Source organism: Meleagris gallopavo, chromosome 16 (assembly GCF_905368555.1).
Source record: "Meleagris gallopavo chromosome 16, MGAL_WU_HG_1.1, whole genome shotgun sequence".
Classification (NCBI taxonomy): domain Eukaryota; kingdom Metazoa; phylum Chordata; class Aves; order Galliformes; family Phasianidae; genus Meleagris; species Meleagris gallopavo.
The window spans coordinates 13483881-13504000 of record NC_139419.1 but is presented as its reverse complement, the minus strand read 5'-3'; the positions used below and the strand labels follow the sequence as shown (position 1 = coordinate 13504000).

Here is a 20120-nt window from a genome sequence, read left to right as displayed (position 1 = left end):
ATTGGTATATTTTGGGATCGCTCAGAACTGCATTTTTTAAGGCCTGCACATAATGCACATAAATCAATGCCCACCAAAGGCAGTAAAAGAACTCCAAATGATTTTATGTCCACAATCTAATACGCTTGGAAGGAGAAAGCAAGGCTGGGAAAGTAAGAGGAGTTAAGTGGCCTGAAATGATAAGCTTGGCGATGGAGCAGAGAAGAAAGGCACAAACGGACTGCCGGGCAGCCCATACAAAAGGGAGTGAACACTTCCAGGCAAGTAAGTAAACAGCTCCTGGTGATGCTGGGGTAACGAGGTCTGTAGAAGGCTTGATGAAAATAAGTGACGTTACGATATATATGCAGAGTGACAGATGAGCTGAACTTCTAAGAGAGGAAAGAATGAGCAACTCTCACAAGCAAGCCTGTCCAGGCCAGGTGCTGGGATCAGATACACCTTGAGCACAGAGAGAGCCCATCTGCCAAAGACACTGGGCAGATGGAACCCCTCCTGGAGCCACCTGTGCAAACAGGAACGCTGCCAAGAGCCACTTCCTTGCAGACTTGTTAAGAAATCAGATTTTTGAGAGCTGGACACTTACAGTAATCCCACAAGGAGAGCTGTAGAGAACTTAAGCTTTTTCAGCTGAAATATCTGTAAGGGTGAAGATTTAGGAATAAAATGTAAAGATCTTTATTTTATAGCTCAAGTAGTTCAGGAGCACGTGTGTTGCAGAAGAAATGTCCTTCATACTCCATCACTGCTGCTGAATAGAGTCTGCATCAATCCCTAAACGTGCAATCCTCTAAAGTTTGGCTACAACAAATAGCAAAAATAGCAGTAACATGACCCACAGCTATGCTGGATCTCCAGACCACTCCACTTTCTGAAAGCATGGTGTGCTTGAGAATGATCAGAGACATATGGCTTGTGACAACAAAAGTGTTAGACATGGACCAAACAGATGATTGCTGAGGGAACTATGATCTCCTCCCAGGAAGGACAGGACGAGTAGCAAAAAAGAAACTGCTGATGGAATTCTCTACTCAGAATAAAATTCCTCCCTGGAATTTCCCACTTTGCTGGAGAAAGAGCAAAGACGATGACCTCCAGCTGCCAGAAAAACCAATGGAAAGATCCACAATCTCTCCCAGAAGTGTAGGAAAAGTGGGCAGAGAAAGTATTAAGCTGTGCAGCTCTATGGCAGTGCTTGACCCTAGCTACACATGTATTCCCAAAAGACAGAAGCTCTAAAATCAGAGCTAACTTTAGATTAATAGTCTGGCCTCCAGCCTCTGAAGTGCATTATCTGTTCCTTACTGCCACTAAACAGATATATTGGAGTGATGCACTTAAAGCAAGCCACCAGAAAAGCAGGATAGTATGAGTCATGCTTGCTCTTTGTGAATTTATGCTGATGCTGAGGGATCTCAGTGGGCAAGAAGAGTTATGTCTGAGAAGAGCACGGGACACAGCAAGTTTTTCTGGTTTACCATCAGCACATTAGAATTCTTAGGGTTTCAGGTGTTTGCATCCTGCCTAGCTAATGCCTTTGGATTTCCCCACAATTTTCCTCTTCACTGGCACTGTTGCACGCTTATCAAGTTTGACTTTTCAGTAGTTTACCAGATTCAATGCAGGTTACAGTTGGCTTTTACCAAATGTCCCATAAAGCAACAGCTTGAGGATACTTCTGTGAACTTGATAACCACTCCAACTTGCAGCTGCAGAGCTCTGCCCAAGCCATAATTGTTACTTTGGGAACTAGAACAGCCCTCCAGTAAGCATCTAATTACTATTCACTGCACACTCAAAGCAGAGCTGTGTTCCTTTTGAGCAGCCCCAGCAGGCTTGATTTGAAGATTTCACTGTTCTTGAGGAGACCCAATTGACAAGACTCTCTGAAATCATTGTGTATAAGGCAGTGCCTCCTTACAGCCACCCCAGGCACCAAGAGCTGGTCAGGACTCAGAGAAAGTGAGAGAGGAATGGCTCCAGCCATACTTACATCAGCCACAGGGATGAGAGTGTCAGCAAGGTGACCGATCTGGTTCTTTCTGTACAGCCAGGACATTAGCAGTATCCCCAGAGCCACATCAATCAGCAGAGAGACAAAGATGTTGGCTTTCCTGAATGCAGGATAAAAAGAAACAACGTTAGAGCAAAAGGAAGGACAGCACTAAGGCTTCAATGGCAGCTGTTGGCTTCACTTACATAGTACCTTTCTTGTCCCAGGGACATTAGGATAACTTAGGAAAGAAACATAGCGCAGACATCTTTTGATTTTCACTGACCTGCTGCTACTTCTGTGGCTGAACACCAAGCCACTCTGAGCATGCCACACCATGAAGCCTCTTTTAGTAAGGGAAGTGAATAGCAGGGCTGAAGCTACAAAGCAGACTGTTGGACAAGGTGTATATGTGTACTCAGTGGGAATTCAACAGTCCCAAGGGCACCAGCACTTGGAGGATCCCCATGGAGATCAGATGGCTTTCCAAAAGACGTAGTTCAGTTGCAGTCAATGCAATCAGTTGCATCCCTGGGCATGTAAGCAACTCCAGCAGGGCTGTGGAGCTGCCCCTGACTGCTCGTGGGTCTGAAGGAAATTCTATTACGTGAGTCCTTCGGGCTAAACAACCACAGTTACATCTGGCCTTCAAATCTGCTAATTTAAGTGTTCTCTGGTAGTCTATTTCCCCAGGCTCAGAGAACCACACAGAACAAGACTCGCCGTGTAACTGCCATAGCACATTCAGTATCTGTGTCAGATCCCCGCCTCTCCTGTTCCACTCACTGCACTGCACGTTTGCTTTTTGTTACACTGACTTCCTCACTGCTTTTGGAGCCTCTGATCTCCAGTTACTGCATGAAAGGAGCAGGCAAAAGAGGGCAGCAACTAAACTTTTCTGCTCTTTTGGAAACTGCTGCTGAATACCAATGGTAGCTTTTGGTTAACCTTGGCAGCATGCATGCAAGCAATGAGCTTGTGGAAGTACTGACAGCAAGGCACTATCCACAAGGGTGCAGTACAGGCTTTCTGTGGGCAAGATCCCAGCCATCCTTACCAGAAAAAAAAGCCTACACCTGGCAAAAGACATCGGCAGGATAAAAGAGTGAACAGGGAAGATATCTGCAAAGTACCAGGGAGCAGAGCAAGCAAGGTAGCAGGACATGGCACAGCGAGGATCCCGCAGTGCTGTTCTGTCAGCCAGGCCAGTCTCAGAGCCCTGTGGCAGGCACAGGATCCACGGTTTGGGTTCTCCAAAGGAGGCAGGGCCATATGTGTCATTGTGTGCATTCCATACCTCATTAGCTGGGTCTGGTTTTGAGCCTTCTTGCTGCTGCTGATGACCTGGAGGTGCTGCAGGCGATGGCCCAGCTGCTCACAGGTTGAGAGTTTGCTCCACAAGAAAGACAAAGGCCAAAACTTCAGAACCCTGCAGAAACACAACAGGAACATCCCCTTTGGCTTCTGCCTGCGTACTGTTGGTACAAACTCCATGCAAAACATTTAGTGTAAAGTGCAGGTTATGTAACCAGAAACATACTGACATACTCAGTGTCAACATCCACTTCAGGCTCAGAGGGGAGGGAATACTCACGTGCTGTTTTTTTCTTTGACTGAGAAGAAATGCACTACATGATGCTCAGTTATCTTCGTTGCCACACAATGCACAAAAGAAGGAACAAACGTGATTTGCACAGTCCAGAATGACACATGGGATACAGGTTTGTCAAAGAGCAGTGCAATGACACAAAGCACCACGGCTGCTGTGGGGAATAAACTCTGATGCTGATACAATTGGGATCACTTCTTTCCTGTCCACAGTGGTCATTTCACTCACTAGAAATCTATCTCCACTTTCAGTTTCCTCTTTCATCCACTCACTTGTACTGCGTTGGCATGCTCCTTCAGTTTACATTCCTTCCAAATGCTAAAATTATTCCTGGGATTCTGCTTCCCTTATGAAATTGTACAGCTGTTGGGACCATTAGTTAATGAGGCCTGGAGACTTCCATGAACGTCTGCATGCCTCCCCTGGCCCCTCTGGGAGGAAATCAGCCTGCAGCATGGCAGCAGAGGCCTCCAGGACCAGCCTCTGCCTGCTGGTACATTTTACACAAATTGCAGCATCGCAGCTGGTTCCAAATCCTGCTTGGTTTGCTACGGTTGCTATACCCTTCCTCCTCACCCTTCCCAAGCCCTTTTGTCCAGACTTCAAGGTTCCTCACTTTAACAAACAGTGCTGAAGTTCTCTCCCCCCTCCCCATTCAACTTTCAAACTGCACACAGCATACTGTGAATCATTCTTTTTAACTTGAGAGTTACTCAGCTCTCCATCTCAGCCTCCCACCTTAGAGACAAATGAATGCACTGCTGTTCAGCTGACTTACCAGCATCTTACCATCTAAAGTGATGGAGAAAAGAGCTCCATACAGGAGAGATGCAGCATGGGCACCTGTGCTGCCCACCTCAGAGATCTCTGCAGACTCACATAGGCTGTGGACCCTTCCTTTCCTTTTCCTTTTCCTTTTCCTTTTCCTTTTCCCTTTCCTTCCCCCTTAGCCCAGTGGCTCCATGTCCCAGCCTGGAAAACCTCTACTACAGCACAGAATTGTTCCACTTACACTCTTTCTTTGTCAAGTCAGTACGTACACATTCATTTAAATAAAAATACAAACATGCTGCATTGATATAATAGTTGCAAGATGTGCTATGGAAACTCCCATCTGCAACAGTAATGAGAAAGAAAGCCAAAAATATTTCTTGCGTGGTCTCCTTCCCTATGCATAGCAACTCTGCATTGCCGTAGATGCTCCCACCTGTTTGTCACACAGCATATGCAATGATTTTTGTAAGTGCAACGGAAAACCAATCGTACACATTAAATATGAATGATATATATTTGCCTCATTTAAACAGCAGGAGACCTTTGGGGTACTTCCAAATAGAAGGAAATAAATTAACATAGCCTGCAGAAATAGATCTTCAGTTTCCAGTATTTTTTTTTTCCCAGGGCTAAGGGATTTTCCAGATATCAGAAGGAAAGCAGTCTTTGGGGCCCAGATCACACACAGACATTACAGCCCCATAAAGCAGAGCCCCCCGGCTCTCTTTTTGCTCTTTCCTAGAAACCACAGGAACAAAACCTCCCTTCTGGGTGAGGCACCAGACAGAGGTCCTGGTGTCATTAAGAGCATGGTAAGAGGGCTTTCAGAATAAACAAAGCATGGCATGGAGTTTATTGCCCCAACACAAACCATCCTGCTGCTCCAAACAGCTCCCTAGAGCCTGCCTGTGGTGGGGAAATCCTGCACGCTCTGAATGCTGAGCTGCAATGGGCACTGCTAAGCACAAGGTGGTGCTGAAGAAATGCCTTCATTTGAGATCAGAGTGCATTTGGTGAGCTTGGATTGATGTCAGCGCTCACTTTCGCTGATTTCTAATGATACCTCTCCATTTACCCAGCACAAGCATACAACACAGGGCTCTCCACAGCAGCTCCAGGCCTCTGCAGCCTGAGCGGACATCACTGAACTCCTCCTCCTGCTCTTCAGATCCAACTGTCCCTTAGGATCACAGAGATCTGGGAATGAAAGAAATACTGCAGTAACTGCGGACAGAGGAGTTGTCAGAGCAAAGGGAAGAAGGAGACTTCAGAGTTGAGAACCCACCACCAAGCTGCCCATGGAAGGACCTTCCTCTTCCCCAGGCAGACAGCGACCTGTCCACAAGGCACCCAAAACACGATGTACCCAGTAGCTCATTTTCTCTAAGTTAAAGCCTGGGTGACACAAAACCCTTGAAGTGAAAGCAGGCACCCAAGAAGCCTCACTGGGGAATGGCTGCATTACCAACCAGTCCCATTTCAGGCCCCTGTCTGCCTCTGCATGTGTGCTCAGAGAGATCTGGGCAACAAGGCCTCCTCACCTTCCTCCCCCAGGAAGATCCAACCCCCACACAAACCAAGGAAACCATCCAAAGCAGCTATCCTGGAGCAAGTGGTGCTTCTAGAAGTATCCCTGATCCAACAGCAACACTACTGCACAGGGATGCTTACACATGCCATCCTTGAACCCCTCTTGCACTGCAGATACTGGCACAATTCAGCTGTACTACACACCAATTGGTAAATGGAACTAAACTGCACTGAATGACTTAGGAGGTCGAGCAGAATCTCTGTCATAAATCAAAGTATTAATCCTCTAAGAATGAGACTTAAAACCACTGAAAAATATCATGCAGGTGCTATAGCTGAATTAAACAAAAGAGCCTTGCATTCTGCTTGCTGATATGTGCAGCTGGCTGCTAGCAAAGCTGCTGCTTGGGCTTCAAACATCCACACTGGGCTTAAGTAAAAGCTGAAATTAGGATAGCTGCTGTGGCTTTCTGTGTCCAGCCTGCCAGGCTGCAAAGAACAGGCTCAAACTCCCAAGTTATGCTTGGGCCTTTTGGAGACCTGTGAGGCCTGGGCTTAAGTTGACCATAAGTCCGAACTCCAATGGGCCTGGATAGAAAAGGATCACCCTGCTTGTTAGTTGTTGAACACAGCCCATGCACAGCCAAAAAAAAAGGACCTTCAGAGCTGACTTCAATATCTTCTATCCAATCACAAAGCTCTGCCTTCACTCCCACTTACAGCCAAGTGCATGGTCAATATCTACACAGCCACCCCAGCAGGCCCTGGCGGTTACAACAGTTGTATTCTGACCCTAAATCTCTTCCAGCAGAGTAGTCCAAAAATGGACAGCTTTCCCTTCATGTACCAATGCACATAACCCAACTGCTCAGCAAATCTCTGCATATGAAGAGCTGTGCTGTAATTTTTCATGACAGCATCATACAATTAGAAACCTGTTAAAAGAGTCTGCTCCCCATACCCTCAGGCTGCACTTGAGAAGATTTAACCATGACTACAGCAGTAGCTGTTATCCAAATCTGATCAATCAAAGTGTCCCCTTGCAGCTCGGAAGCTGATTTGCAGCACCCGCTCTGGCATGCTGGCACTCACCAGGCTGGCTGCTGGCTGACCAGCCGTGTTATTCAGCACTGGATGCAGAAGCTCCTGCCCTTCAAATCTGCTCAGAATTCCTCTTTAGAGCACGTACTTGCCACGCATTACATTTCAAGCATCCTACTCAGTTTCGCTGTTGTCACAGTGGGATCTCACCAAGGCTTCACACAGACCAGCATTGCCTGCAACCTCCTATGAGGTCCAAGAGGTGATGGGTTCAGACATACTATTAAATGATGTATTTAGCCAGTGAGCTTTCCACAGCAAACAGGGACTGAAGAGTCTCAGCTATCAAGCCATTAAGAAAACCCTCACATCAGTCTGCCAGCCACATAATAGTTGGAAAACCATTTAGGCCGTTATGAAATTGAAGTGGGACCCCTGCTGCACACGGGCAACAGCTCACTGCCTCCCCAGAAAACCTCCCCACACCTCCAGGTGTCCGAGGGTTTCTGCCTCATGCTTTCAGTGGAGCTCCCCATGCAGCTCTGCAGCAGCCTGTTTCCAACAGCAGGTTTATTTAGGAGATTCTCAGCCTGCTGCTGCCCACAGAACCTGACATGCCACTGGTTGGCACTGCGTCTGCAGATGTGGTGGGACTGCCCAGGACGTCCATCAGACTGACCCACAACCTGCCGTGGTTAGAGAGCATGAGAGGAGCTGTGTCACAGCTGGCATCGCTGTCACCATGAGCCCATCCTTTTGCAGCTGGTGTTCTCAGATATCAGAAAAGTATTCCTCTTGGTTGTCTGCAAGGTACCTGAAACTAGAAGCAGAACCAGGAGATGCAACGTGACTAATACTGATGGAAACAAAGGAGTTTTAGCAGGAACCTCACAATGCTCTGCGATGCCTGCGCACAAATTACATCTCCTCACCAAATGCAAGCAGGCCGCAGCACTCACCTGCTGTTGCAGACCCCAGAGACAAGTGAAAGCAGGAACGTCAGCAGCATGCAGGCAGGCACCGAGGCCTGCTTCATCAGCTCCACAATGATACTTGCTTCAACGCCATCCGACTGCCAGTGGGTCATCTTAATGGGCCCATCATCGTATCTGTCTGTCATGAAGAGCACCTTGCTGCTTGCAACTGTGTTAAAGATGGCAGAGAGCTTGGAGGCATCCTCTGCCCCGAGGTCAGCTGTGTCCAACGGGGGGTGCAGATGGGACAGCATGACTTTACGCTGGTCATAATACACTAAGATGATTTCTTCTTCTCTGTGGGTGTCAGACTGTTTCTGAAGGGTAGAACAGTTCCAGAATTTGCTGTCTCCCTCTTTGCTTATCTGAATCCACGGCTCATGAGAAAATATCGTCCCAAGGTCTTCCAAGAACTCACTCAGACTCTCTTCTTTCTCCTGTTTGCTGTTGTTCCATGAGCCGAGCACAGAAATGCTGACCTTAGTCACCTGCTGGACTTCCCTGAGATATTGCTTCACCTGAAGAGGAATAAAAGGGAAATGGACCACGGCGAGGATAACAGCAGAGCTTTGTTCTGGGATCCAGCGGCCGATCAAAATGCCGCTTTCTGCTGAGGAGCAGCACGAAGGAAAGAAGACCTTAAGGACCATGCCTGGAGGATGGGACACCTGCCAACAGACACAGAAGCAGAATTTGGGATGGTGATTAGATGCAAGGAAAACGTGAGTGGCCAAAGTCACCAGCAAGGAGGTCTCCTTTATCACCTAGGCACCCAGAGCTGGGTAACGAACACACTGAACAGCCACGACCACAGCACTCATCCCCTCCTCTCACCTAGAAACAAAGACAAGAAGTTTGTTGCAAGCAGACTACAATGACTGACTGATTGAAGTTTACAAAGTAGCTTCAATTCATTAGATGCCAGATCCCAAACCAGGAGAGGCATCTCTGCTTTATCAGTGCTCCGTATCTGAAGTATTTTTCTTGATGTCATTAAGAGAATATCTCAATCTCAATTATTGAGAAGATATCTCAATAATCTTTTATTAAAACGCGCTTCAGGGCAGCTGACAATGTCTCTTTAAATAAGGTGAAGGTTTCTAACAGAAATATAATTGCTGCAAGGAGAGCGCTCGCACAGAACAATCGGCATCTGGCACCCGTTGTCCTTTTCTGTCCTTCAGTGCTTTGTTAGAGATGTGAAAACTCCACAGCCCCTGAGGCTGGCTGCTCTGCGAGGGACCCAGTCAGTCGGAAAGAGAAACGGAGTGTATTTATAACACGCACAGAGGATGCACAACGCGCAGGTCCCTGTGGTTTGGTTTCTTTCCTCCCTTTTTAATACAATTGATTGAGTAAATCTCAGCACTGGGCAATTTGCAGTGGAATGGAGTAGGCGATGGGGCAGCAGCAAAGGCACGTGGTTAAGCTGCTCCCAGGCCCACAGCCCTACAAACACGGAGCACTGTGAAGATCACCCCAGTGCATTCCCTCTATCAGGCTGTTCAGGGAGGTTCTGCTGCTGAGCACAGTGTCTGCAGGCACTGGGAGCTCCGGCCCATGGGGAGAGCAGCTTTGGGAGCCCATTCCTCCTCTGTGACCGAGGATAACTGTGAAGATGTGGAGCCTGCGAGCATCTTGGGAGAACCTTAAATAATCTGCATTTCTTCCAAAGGGCTTCAAAACTCCGGCAGATTGGGAAGGGAAAACACATCAAAAGTAGAAAACTGGCAGGTGTGACATCCTGAGACTGGAAAGGTGCAGCACACCGGGCATGGGAAGGATGAGGGAACTGCAATTGTCCAACTGAGAAACAGCAACACCAAACCCTAGCAATCATTAGACCCAAACAGACTCAAAAACAGGACATCCTGCTTATCCACTCCTATTGACACAGCCCAAATGAGGGTGGATTGGTTGTTTGGGGTGGAAGATGATGAAGACAATCAAGGCCAGACACTCAATCAGAATAATTCCTGAAATGCACAGGAAAATAGTGAAAATCAGCTGATAATTAATTTGACTGGTCCTAAAACAGTCTAAAATAAAACCTGTCCCTGCATCACACATTTGTTTCTTTTAGAAAGAAGTTGCTGCTAGCTTCACGTTTGCACAAGCACCGTCCTTTTGCTAAGGGTCACATACACCCCAGGGAGAAGGAAATAAACCAGAGGCACAACTCCCACCTTTCACCCATACCTATGCAGCCAAAAACTGAGCATCTCCTGCTCACACAGCACATGCACCACCAGCAGATAGCGACAGGGCGAGGGGGAACGGCTTTCAACTAAAAGAGGAATGATTTAGGTGAGATGTGAAGAGGAAATCCTTCACTCAGAGGGCGGTGAGGCGCTGGCACCGCTGCCCAGAGCTGTGGGTGCCCACCCCTGGAGGTGCCCATGGCCACGGATGGCTCCTGGGCAGCTGAGCTGTGGGGCACAGCCCACGGCAGGGCTGCGACGCCCTTCCCACCAAAGCCATTCTACGCACGCCGGGCTGCCCGGGGCGCGCAGGGGTCGAGGCAGCGGTGGGAAGGAGCCCAATCTAAATCCCCGCCCGGGAACCCCGAGCTCTTTCCGCCGGCCTCGGTGCCGCCAGGCCCGGAAGCGCAGCACACAACGGAACGCGCCCGCCTCCCGCCCGCAGCGCAGCGCTCTCCGCCGGCGGCCCGCAGCTGTAGCGCCCCCCTGCCCCGCGCCGCCCCGCGCCGCCCCGCGCCCCGCTCCGGCCCAACGCCGCCTACCGCTCCGCGCCGCCCGCTTCCGGGTGCCGGTTGCTCGGAGACGCCGCCTGCGCACCGCGCTGATCCCGGCCGGCCCCGCAGCCCGGCGTCCCGCGTTCCGCCCGCTGCCGTGCTCGTTTCGCCCCTCCGAAAGCCCCGCTTCACTCTGGGTTTTCAGGCCCCTCGCCCCGCAGCACCGACCCGAGGCGTCCTCGCAGGGCTGGGAGCCGTGCGGTGTAACCCGCAGCTGCTGCTGAGCCTATGAGATAAGCAGCGCCAGCGCTCGGTCCTGCTATCTCTCGTGGCCACGGCGCTCGGCTCCAGGGCCTCGTGGTGCCTGGCAGCTTCTCCCCGCGCTCTGTCCCTGGCTTACCCTCCTGCTGACCGAACACGATGGGAAGGAGCACCCACGGGGGTGTGCTTGGGATGCGGGATAAGAGCCTTTGGCAGCCGTGGGGCACAGATCACGGCACTGAGTGCAGAATGGTGCACCCGGCACAGGCAGGCTGAGCGCCCTGGGAGCCCGGAGGCATCAGCTGCAGCCTCGGAGCTGTGGGGCAGGCTGCGCTGCCATAAGCTGGAGCAGGAGAGGAAAACAGCCTTGCCCACATTCTGCTGATAGCGATGTGGCTCCTGAACTGTGCAGCCCCAATGTTGTGCGAGCAATGGGACGTGTAGATAGGAAACGCGCTCCGTGCAGTAGTTGCTGCTTCCCTGTAGAGGTCAGGAATGTGGCATGGAATTTGTTACCTTTCTTCTAATGTTCTCCTGGAGGGTATGGCAAACTCAGCTCTGTCCTGCCCTTACCCCTCTGGCTGTGCTCTGCCTTGGACATCAGGGAGGCAGAAGCATGGCCACGTAAAATGGGTGTGTGTGGGAGAGAAGGAATTAATTCATTGAAAAGACACACAAGAGGATGGCGGTGAGTTTCCAAGGCACCAACGCACCATCATTTTTATAGAACCAGAGAATCCTTCAAGTTGGAAGGGACCCATAAGGACCGTGGATACCAGCCCCTGGCTCCGCACAGCACCGCCAAACCCAAGCCCTATGTCTGAGCAGTGTCCCATTGCCCTGGGGAGGCTGTTCCATGCCCACTGTCCTATCTCAGCCCTTTAGCTACTCTGTTGGATCCAGGAAGTGTGGAACTGAAGCGTTGTTGCTGTAGTCCTTGTTTCTGCCATCTGGAAAAGCTGAATGGCAACAACGTGGTTGAGTGCAGGGACAACGGGAGCGCCTTCATTTGCAACCCACCAAAGCTCAGCAGGGTTGTGGTGGAACTGGCCCCACTCTGAAGGTTGTCACAGGGTGCCCAAGGGCTGCCGGGGCCTCACGTGGTACTTGAAGACTTTCACACAGTTCTCACCTGTGTCTGCCACGAAGAGGTGCCCGAAGGGGGAGCAGGCCACGCCAGCCGGCCTCCGCAGCCCTGCAGACACCAGGCAGATGGGAGCCCCGCTCTCTGGGAACAAATGGACGGCGCGGTGCTGCTCGTCTGCCACCACCACGCTGCCTTCTGCATCCACACACACCCCCGCCGGGTTGCCAAACTGGTGTCCGTATTTGCTGCTGAGGGAGCAAACGAGTTTATGACTGCTCATGAACACCTTGACATCTCCGCACTCCTCACTTACCACAAAGCCTCCGTTGGGTGCCGGGCTGACGTAGCGAGGTCCCTGCAGGTTGGGGACTGAGCGGATGTTCAGCGTCCTGAAGGCATGGTCCAGTGCAAAGCTGCAGACTTGGCCTTGGGCATAGTCTGCTACTAAGATGTTGCCCATGGAGTCCACTCCAACACCCCTGGGGGAGCCAACCTTCCCGATCTTTATCCATTCTCCTTTGGAGGGGGTGGTGTGAGGATTGAAGACCCTGACAGCCCCATTTGTCATGTCAGCTACGGCCACCATTCCTGCCCGAGTCACAGTCACATCCTCTGGCAAAAAACTGCCACCTTCCCTCCCTGTTTGCCAGCAGGGCAGGGACTTCAGCACTTGGCCTGTGCTGCTGAGCACATGCACCCAAGGAGCACCCTCGGCTGTCACATAGATGGAGCCATCCCGGGAGCAATGGATTCCACTTACACACCCATAACGGCTGCCAGTGGGGTTGGGGATCTGCCGGACCAGCTCATCCTGACGATAGTGGAGGAGGTTCTTGATGTTGTCCAGGTCTCTACACAGGCTTTTGGTCTTGTCTGCCAGCTGGTGGACTTGGAGCCGTGTCACCATGCCCATGCCCTGCTGGCTGCTCAGCAGTGGGCTGGCAGTCTGGAGAGTGGTGTTTGACTTCAGCTGGAGGGTGTAGAGGGCTTTCAAAAGCTTCTCCTTCTGCTGGCTGGTCTCCAGAGTGGAGTCCATGATGAGACTCTCATCCCTGTTTAGAGTAAGTGAAAGGACTATTACTGACCGATCTCTAGGGACATGCTCTGAGCTCAGGTGCTTGCTGTCTACACAGGACCAAGGTGTTGGTGCTAGGCTGGATTCACGCCAAAGCAACAGAGAACAGCTCATAGTCCTGCCCACTAATTATGTGCTCAAAATATAAACAGGGAGAATGGTACAAAAATCGAAGGGGAGCAAAGCTGGATCTGCAACCAAAACAGTGCATGGGCTTCAATGACAGTTTGAGTGACAGATCTGCCCTGAGGGTTTATGCAGAAGGGACAGTCCTGTGTGAAAGTGCACTGGGTCTGAACTCCACTTCTCCAGTTCTTGAGATCAGTGGCTTCTCTCAGGTCCTTCACACTTCTTTATCCTATTTTCTCTAAGCCACATCTCCCCAAGCCATGCTCAGTCCCTGCTTGCACTGGTTGAGGTTAACTTTTCCTCCACTCCCGTTGGGTCAGATTTCACACCTGGCCAGGACGTGTGTTTGCTAAGGGCAGCCTCCTTCCATCCAAACCAATGTATTCTGGAAACAGCCAATGCCTTGGCAGGAAGAAAAAGAGAGGTATTACTCTGATTCAGCCTCCACAAACATTTCAGAAGTGGGTTATTCCTTCTTTCAGATGTGAGAGCCAGCACAGCAACCACAATTTCTCTTTTGCCCACTTTGTTTTACAACCACAAATATGAAGGAACGGGTCCTGCAAAACCCAGAGTCTACAGCCCTGCTCTTCAGCAAACAAGAGCTGCTAAGAGAAACATGGCCTTGGTGAGGATCCTGGAGAGGCAGAAGTTAACCTTGCTTTAAATGCTCTCATAATTATTATTATAAAGGACACATTAAGTTGTTCTGTTTGCAAGCCACTGCTCCACCTTGATTGCCCTGTGTCCCATGACTGGCTGCTGTTTTACACTGCCTGCAAAAGTAATACTTCCCCAAGCCACCCCTGAAGGGTTGTGCTGGGCTGAGGCATATTGGGTGTATCCTTCCTAAATGCAAACACTGCAAATGTCCGAAACATCATTCCCCAAGTATCTGCAGAGACACCAAATGCACCTACATGAGAGTGAGTGTGAATCCGTTTCCTGTTGGGTCTGTGGCTTGAGTACAACTTTCCCACCTTCTTCCCTCAGTGCCTCAGCCCGACAGCAGGGAGCTGAGAGATGGCACCAAGCCTTCCTCCAGCCCTCACACTGCTGCTGCCACGGCGCATCGGGGTCTTCCTGAAGAACTGAGCAGAGTTCAAATCCAATAAACTGGCTTCCAGAGTTGGGAAAAAGTGAGTTACCAGCCAAGGGGCTAAGTTGCCAGCCACCACAAACCCAAAAACACAAGTGTCCACTTTGCTGGCCCTGACCCCATCCCCAGCACAGCTCAGTGACTGTGCACAGCCAGAAGCCCAGCTCCTACCTCTTGTCTGGATGTTCTGGGGCTGCCCGTCCTTCCCAGCAGTGCTGCCCTCCTGCTGGCTCTGCCCTGCTCCCTGGCCAGGCTTAGGGTGGTGGGGCTGACGGTGCTGTGCTGTGTTGTTAGTGACGGACGATTGCCCTTGAGTGTGGGTAAACACAACAGCTTCTTGTGCTGACAACCAGAAGCAGCAAGACAAGGGCTGGTGCACCCAGTTTTCATTCCCTGCTGGTCTCATGCCCAGACAAAAGGTGTCTTTCCTCCAGGATCAGAGGAGGAAAGGCCCCAAGGTGCTCAGGTGCAGTGACAATTAAGGGCTTTAATGCAGAGCTTCAGACAAAGGGAGCAATATGCTGCACCTGAGTGAAACATCCTTTGGAAAGTGGGGTGGGGACACTCCCACACCTTGGGTCAGGGCTCTTAACTTATCTCACTGCTCCTCCATGGCTCCCTGTGTGCTCCCAGCCTGGGTCATGTGCAGTTGGGTGCCCCAGTTTATGGGAGGAGATGGGGATTTTTGCAGTGCCCAGGCTCTGAGGTCCAATGGAAACGCTCTTTATCTCCATGTCTGTCAACCGTGGCTCCCTGCTACTGTGCAAGGCTGTGTTCTGACTTGGAGGTAGCACTGATCGGCTCAAGCAAAGATAGTGAAGAGTAAATGCAGAACCAGTGAGGTCCCACCTGTAAGGCACTGCTCAGCACTGGATTTACACAGTATGGGGTGCACCCTGGCCAAGGACGAGCTCAAAGCACCCACCCTAAATGTGGCGAAGGTTTTTCTTGGGCTTAATAATGTTTGTGTCTGTCCATTACCCAGATGAGCTGAAGGCAGTGAAGTTTGGATCAGTCTCCCTCCATTTTTCCATCTTATGGGGTGCTTGGAGGCAGTTGGGCCCTGCTGGCTGTAGGGGCTGCAGGATGGGGAACTGCCTCTGGAGCCCTGGGCTGGGAGCTCCTGATTTAGTGCTTGGGGACCTTCTGGTCCTATCAGTGCATCCCTGAAGCTCACAAGGTCCGGAGGGCTGCTTCAGGCCTATTACCAGACAAAATTACAAAATAACCTGACATGACAAGCACTGGGGCCACTCCATCCAAGTCCCAGCAGGACATAGGCAGCTTCAAAAACCATCTCCCAGGGCAACAGGGTCTGACCTTTCGTTTCACTGTTATGTGCTCCATCACCATGATAAACAAACACAGCCTGCCCCTGGGGCTCCTGTTCACCTTTCCAGGACCGTGCCTCTGTCACAACCCGTTTTGAAGCCACCCCTGGACCTCAGGAGGCACCTGTGTCATGGTTCAGCCCATGCCCACGCCAACACTGGGAGCTGCAAGGTTCAAAGACGGGGGCATGCTCTGGCTGCCCACACTACAGATGTACCAGGTGAGGAGAGCCTGGGTGCAATTCAGGTTTTCCCAGAACATGGCAGGCATTAGCAGTGACTTTCAACCCTTGGGTGTTTTCCCTCCCCTTATCCCAGGCCCATGAGTTCTGGCCTGAGTGTGCACAAGGAAAGCTCTGTGCCCAGGGGATAGGGCACAACACCTGCCTAACACCATACATGTGTGCTGGGTGGCTTATCCCATGAGATTACTTACCTAGAGGTAGAGTCATGAAAAAAAAGCCAAACTTACTTAGATCACACCTGCAGGGATGGGGGAGGATAAGGGGAACGTGGATGGCCATGGCATCCATGGACGGTTTCAGTCGCCTTGGGGAGATTTAGACTGAAAGCTAGGACTGTTCTCAGACAGACCCGAAGTAGAACAGCAGCGTCTCTGACTGCTCTGAAAGCATTGGTTGGGAAACCCTACAACTGTCCTGCTGCTGGCCCCTGGAAATATGTTCACCCTGTGAGACACCAGAGTCCCCATTGTCAGTCATCTAACCTGTGGAGAAGGTTCTGCAGTGTCTGATAGGGACTGAGCTCTTTTGGCAGAGCAATAGGAAAGCCCCATCCCTCCTCCTGCACAGCCTTTTCTCCCCCATGAGGCTCACCAGAGGATTAAGAAATTAATCTTGTTTGGGACATCTAGCTCTCCGCTGAGTCTGACCAAAAGGTCCAAAGGCACTGCAGATAAGTGGGCACCGGCAGAAAACCCCTTCCCTGCAGGAGCAGACCCATGGGCTGCCCCTTCCTCATCTGTCCCCAGGCTGTGGCAGCCCAATGCTGGGCCATGAGTGGCTCCTAGGGTGGCACTGGCCCTGGTACCCAGCATCACCTGCATCCCCTGGAGCAGAGGGAGGCCCAAGAGAGGCCCGAGGGAGACCTGCTCTCACTCTCTCTCTCTTGCTCATGCTCTTGCTCTCACTTCTGCTCTTCCAGGCTGTCCTTGGGGACCACGTGCCCCCGAGCCAGACCGCGGCTCTCCTACATACTCCCAACATCACTTTCAAGTACTTAAACCCTCCCTGCTTCACTCTCTGAGCCTTTTATCCAACTCCAAAGCCAGAGTGGTTCTGCCCTGGGCAAACACCCAGGGAACTAATCTGTTCACATCCATTCGGAAGTATCCACAAGCTGGGAAAGGAAACCTCCAACTGGAATAATGGATGGGCTGGGGAAGAAAGGCAGCAGGGAAATGTTGTAGGCTTTTCTACTCTTTTTTTCTCCCACGTAATTGAAGAGGTTGGCTGCCTCCCCCAGCTCACAGTTCAGCAGCTCATTGCTCTCTCCTGCTCAGACAGAGCAGCTCTGCTGTAGGTTGTCTCAGCAGCTTCACATATCTGCTCAGAAATCTCCTTGCCGACCTTGGCCCTTCTTTAGTCCACGTTCGGTAACTTTCCACTGCTCCGAGCTCTGGCCTGCCCGTGTCAAGTTAGGAGAGAACTGGTTGTGCTGGGCAGGAACCACTTCTCGTGCCCAGCTGGTTCCACCTGGGATCCCACCGCTATGAATGAGTGCCCACACCCCAACCACACCGCACATGGTCCTACCATGGGACAGCCTGCATGGGCATCCAGCAATGCTCCAGGCCCAGCTCATTGAGCACAGGGCTATTCCTGCCTCTGCTTCTTGTTGCTGGTCCTCATGATCACAGCCAAGACACCATGGCTGGAAAAGTGGGTTGGGATGCAGCAATCCCACCCACTGCATCCCAGCTCTGCTCCAGAAACCCTGGAGCCACATCCTTGTGCCGGTAGGCTGCAGAGCAATAACTTTCTCCTGCACAAGTTACCCTGAAGCCTTGTCCCTCGCCTGAGAGAAGCCTTCCCTGGGGGGTTGTTTATTAGAAAACTCCCCCCCCCCCCGCTTCCCCTCCATCCATGAGCTGTCCTTTGCTCTTGAGCCCAGAGGAGAAGGACCTGAGCGGGAGCAGCTCTACCCACCCAGGGTAAGAAACCCATAAAAGCCGTGCAGCTCCATTGAGCAGGAGCTTCTGGTCTCAGTGCTGAGCCAAGGTCCTGCTGTGACCCGGCGTCCCCCCGCCATGCAGAATCGACCAGGGAGGAATTCAGCCTCATTCAGATGGGTCCTCCGGGGAGTGATGGGATTGAGCCTTGGCACTGCCAAGGAACTTGGGGGGATGTATGAGCAGGGAGGCTTTAGTCAGCCGTGACAGAGGAAGATGGCTATCGTGTGGGCCGCTGCAAAGGGTGGGTAATGGCCATCCATCAGATGCCTTTAGGGTGACCAAATAGCCGTGTAATGGGCCCTGTGCTGGATTGGGCTGAGGGCCCCAAGGGCACAGATTGCGCCCTGGATAAAGCACCCTGGTAGTTCAACTCCCATCCATTATTTAAATGCAAAGGTAAATGCTTCCACCTTTGGAGCTGGAACGGTGCCACAGGCTGGCTGCCTCCTGGAGGCACTCATGGCCATTGCAGGAGCCCCAGGCAGCTACAGCAGGCAAGGAGGGGATCTGTCCCCTTTGCGGGGTGCCACAGGCACCACTGGGACAGGGAGGCTGGGTGACACTGAGGACGTGGGACTCATTCCCACACCTTCCCTTCTGCTGCTTCCCACACTGGCGAGAGTGGCACTCTGGAGCAAGAGATGCTAGCACTGTCCTGACAGCTCTGAGGACAGGGATAGCCACACTCACTGTCTCCATAGCAGCTGGCTTCAGTCATAGCGAGGGTACAAACCCTCAAAACCCAGAGATGCACGGGCGCTGGGATGGAGAGCCCAAGTGCATGCCCTTGGCATCAACACAGCAGACAGCAGCAGCCTTCGGAGGTTTTTCTTTTTAATGGTTTGGTTTTCGTTTTGTACATTCGTAAAACTGTGAACAATAAATAGTGTGTGGTTGGCCTCTATCTCCTGCCTGCCCCCCAGCTTTCTATGGAGGCAGGAGAGGCCGTGAGTGATGCAGCGAGGGCTGCGGGCACCGGCTGCCGCCCCAGGCACCGGTGAGCAGGGAGGGGTCCCAGATGGGGGTGGTGGGATGGAGCCAAGGACTGGTGTGGGGAGGCAACCCATGCTTGAGCAGTACATCAGCTTAAAGGGAGAAACGCAGCACTGTGTTTTGGTCTGGGCACAGACCTCCTGCTGAAGCCCAGGGCTGGTGGTCTGGGAGCTCAGCTCCTTCACTGGTGTCTCAGACCTCCAAGATGCCCAGGATCTGCTAGGAAATACAATGTGCTGCTTGGGGCAGGGAAGAGATGAGGCTCCGGGGTGGGCAGAAGGACCCAGAAGTGCTATTGTTCACCAGAGGAGGTAAGAGCTGAGTGGGCAGGGGTGGATAGCACAGAAAAACAAGACTCCAGCCTCTGTGTGCTCTGCTGGGGCAGAGCGAGAGTCCTGGCATGGAAGAAGCTATAGGGGAAAGAGTCCTGAGATGAGGAATGGGGAGATGCTGTTGTAGGGGAGATGTGTGGGATGAGGGAGACAGGAAAGGGTGGGTTGACAGGAGGCATTCAGGGGGACAGAGGGGCACAGAGCGGCAGAAGAGTCTGGAGAGAGGTGGATAGGCTGCCGGGAGTGGGTAGTGTGAGCAAGGTGCTTGGTATGGAGGGGGCTGCTGTGCTCATAATGTTATGGCATCTGAAGATCTCAGCACGGTTCAAATCCAGAAAGAAAGGGTCTACCTCCCTACCTCCCCTGGGCTCCAGAATCAAGGATCCTGAGCCCTAGATCTTGAGTTTCTTGTGGCTGGATCTCAAGGCTGCCACTGGTCTGTGGAGCCAGGGCCACGAGAAGCAACAGGACACGACTCATCAGGAAGGTCCGGAGCTGGAGCTGTGGAGCTGAGCTCAGCAGTGCTCTCCTTCTCTGCCCCCCCACTGCACTCACTTCTCTAGAGAGAACTTTGGAAACCTGTGTGCTCTGAGCAAAATCCTTGAGTGAGAAATAACCCCTTTTGACGTGGTGGAAACCTTGTCCAAAGGGCAGTCAGGTGAGAAGAGTCAGCTTCTTCTGTTGTCTAAGTCCATCAAAGCACATGGGATCTTGACACTCATGGTAGCACTGTACACCTTGTGCCCGGAGAAGTGCCAGTGCCTAAAGCTCCCACGCTGTGCTGCACAGGCCCATTATTGGTGGCTTTGCTGTCCTCTTCGTCCTGCCATCCCCACCCCCTCAGCTGGGCTCTCTCATTGCAATACCAACCACAAGTTTGAAGGACCTTGTGCTAAAATGTGACCCCATCATTTCTTGAACACAGTGTGTGGATGAAAAAGGGCTGAGGAGAGCATGTTATACCCACCATGGTGAAAGGAAAAACATGAAAAGCCTGATCAAG

At 51.6% G+C, this 20120-nt stretch overlaps 2 protein-coding genes across 10 annotated transcripts in view; both read right to left on the bottom strand.

Moving 5' to 3' along the window:
- The window catches only part of PIGQ (phosphatidylinositol glycan anchor biosynthesis class Q), a 30972-nt gene extending 19540 nt beyond the window's left edge, over positions 1-11432 (bottom strand). For 2 of the 5 annotated variants that reach the window (XM_085237863.1, XM_085237858.1), the window contains exons 1-4: positions 10665-11432; positions 7907-8589; positions 3291-3422; positions 1994-2114 (exon numbers count right to left, since the gene is read on the bottom strand). In XM_085237863.1, the coding sequence (XP_085093989.1) occupies positions 1994-2114; positions 3291-3422; positions 7907-8571 (918 nt within the window). In that variant the 5' untranslated portion in view covers positions 8572-8589; positions 10665-11432. Of the gene's footprint in view, positions 1-1993; positions 2115-3290; positions 3423-7906; positions 8590-8685; positions 8756-10107; positions 10641-10664 lie in introns of those variants that run through there. The other 3 variants (XM_085237860.1, XM_085237859.1, XM_085237862.1) reach the window with 3 other exon arrangements.
- Positions 11433-11566: 134 nt separating this feature from the next.
- On the bottom strand, positions 11567-14596 carry NHLRC4 (NHL repeat containing 4). Of its 5 annotated transcripts, XM_085237868.1 has the most exons (5): positions 14439-14566; positions 14089-14259; positions 13498-13570; positions 12010-13016; positions 11567-11836 (listed from the first exon to the last, which is right to left on the bottom strand). In XM_085237868.1, exons 4-5 carry the CDS (start codon positions 12998-13000, stop codon positions 11763-11765), a joined length of 1065 nt encoding a protein of 354 aa, XP_085093994.1. In that variant the 5' UTR covers positions 13001-13016; positions 13498-13570; positions 14089-14259; positions 14439-14566; the 3' UTR covers positions 11567-11762. The 5 variants fall into 5 exon arrangements, with proteins under 5 accessions (XP_085093994.1, XP_085093993.1, XP_085093990.1 ...); XM_085237867.1 differs by lacking the exon at positions 14089-14259 and having other exon boundaries at positions 14439-14576; XM_085237864.1 differs by lacking the exon at positions 13498-13570.
- Between the last annotated feature and the right edge of the window lie 5524 nt (positions 14597-20120).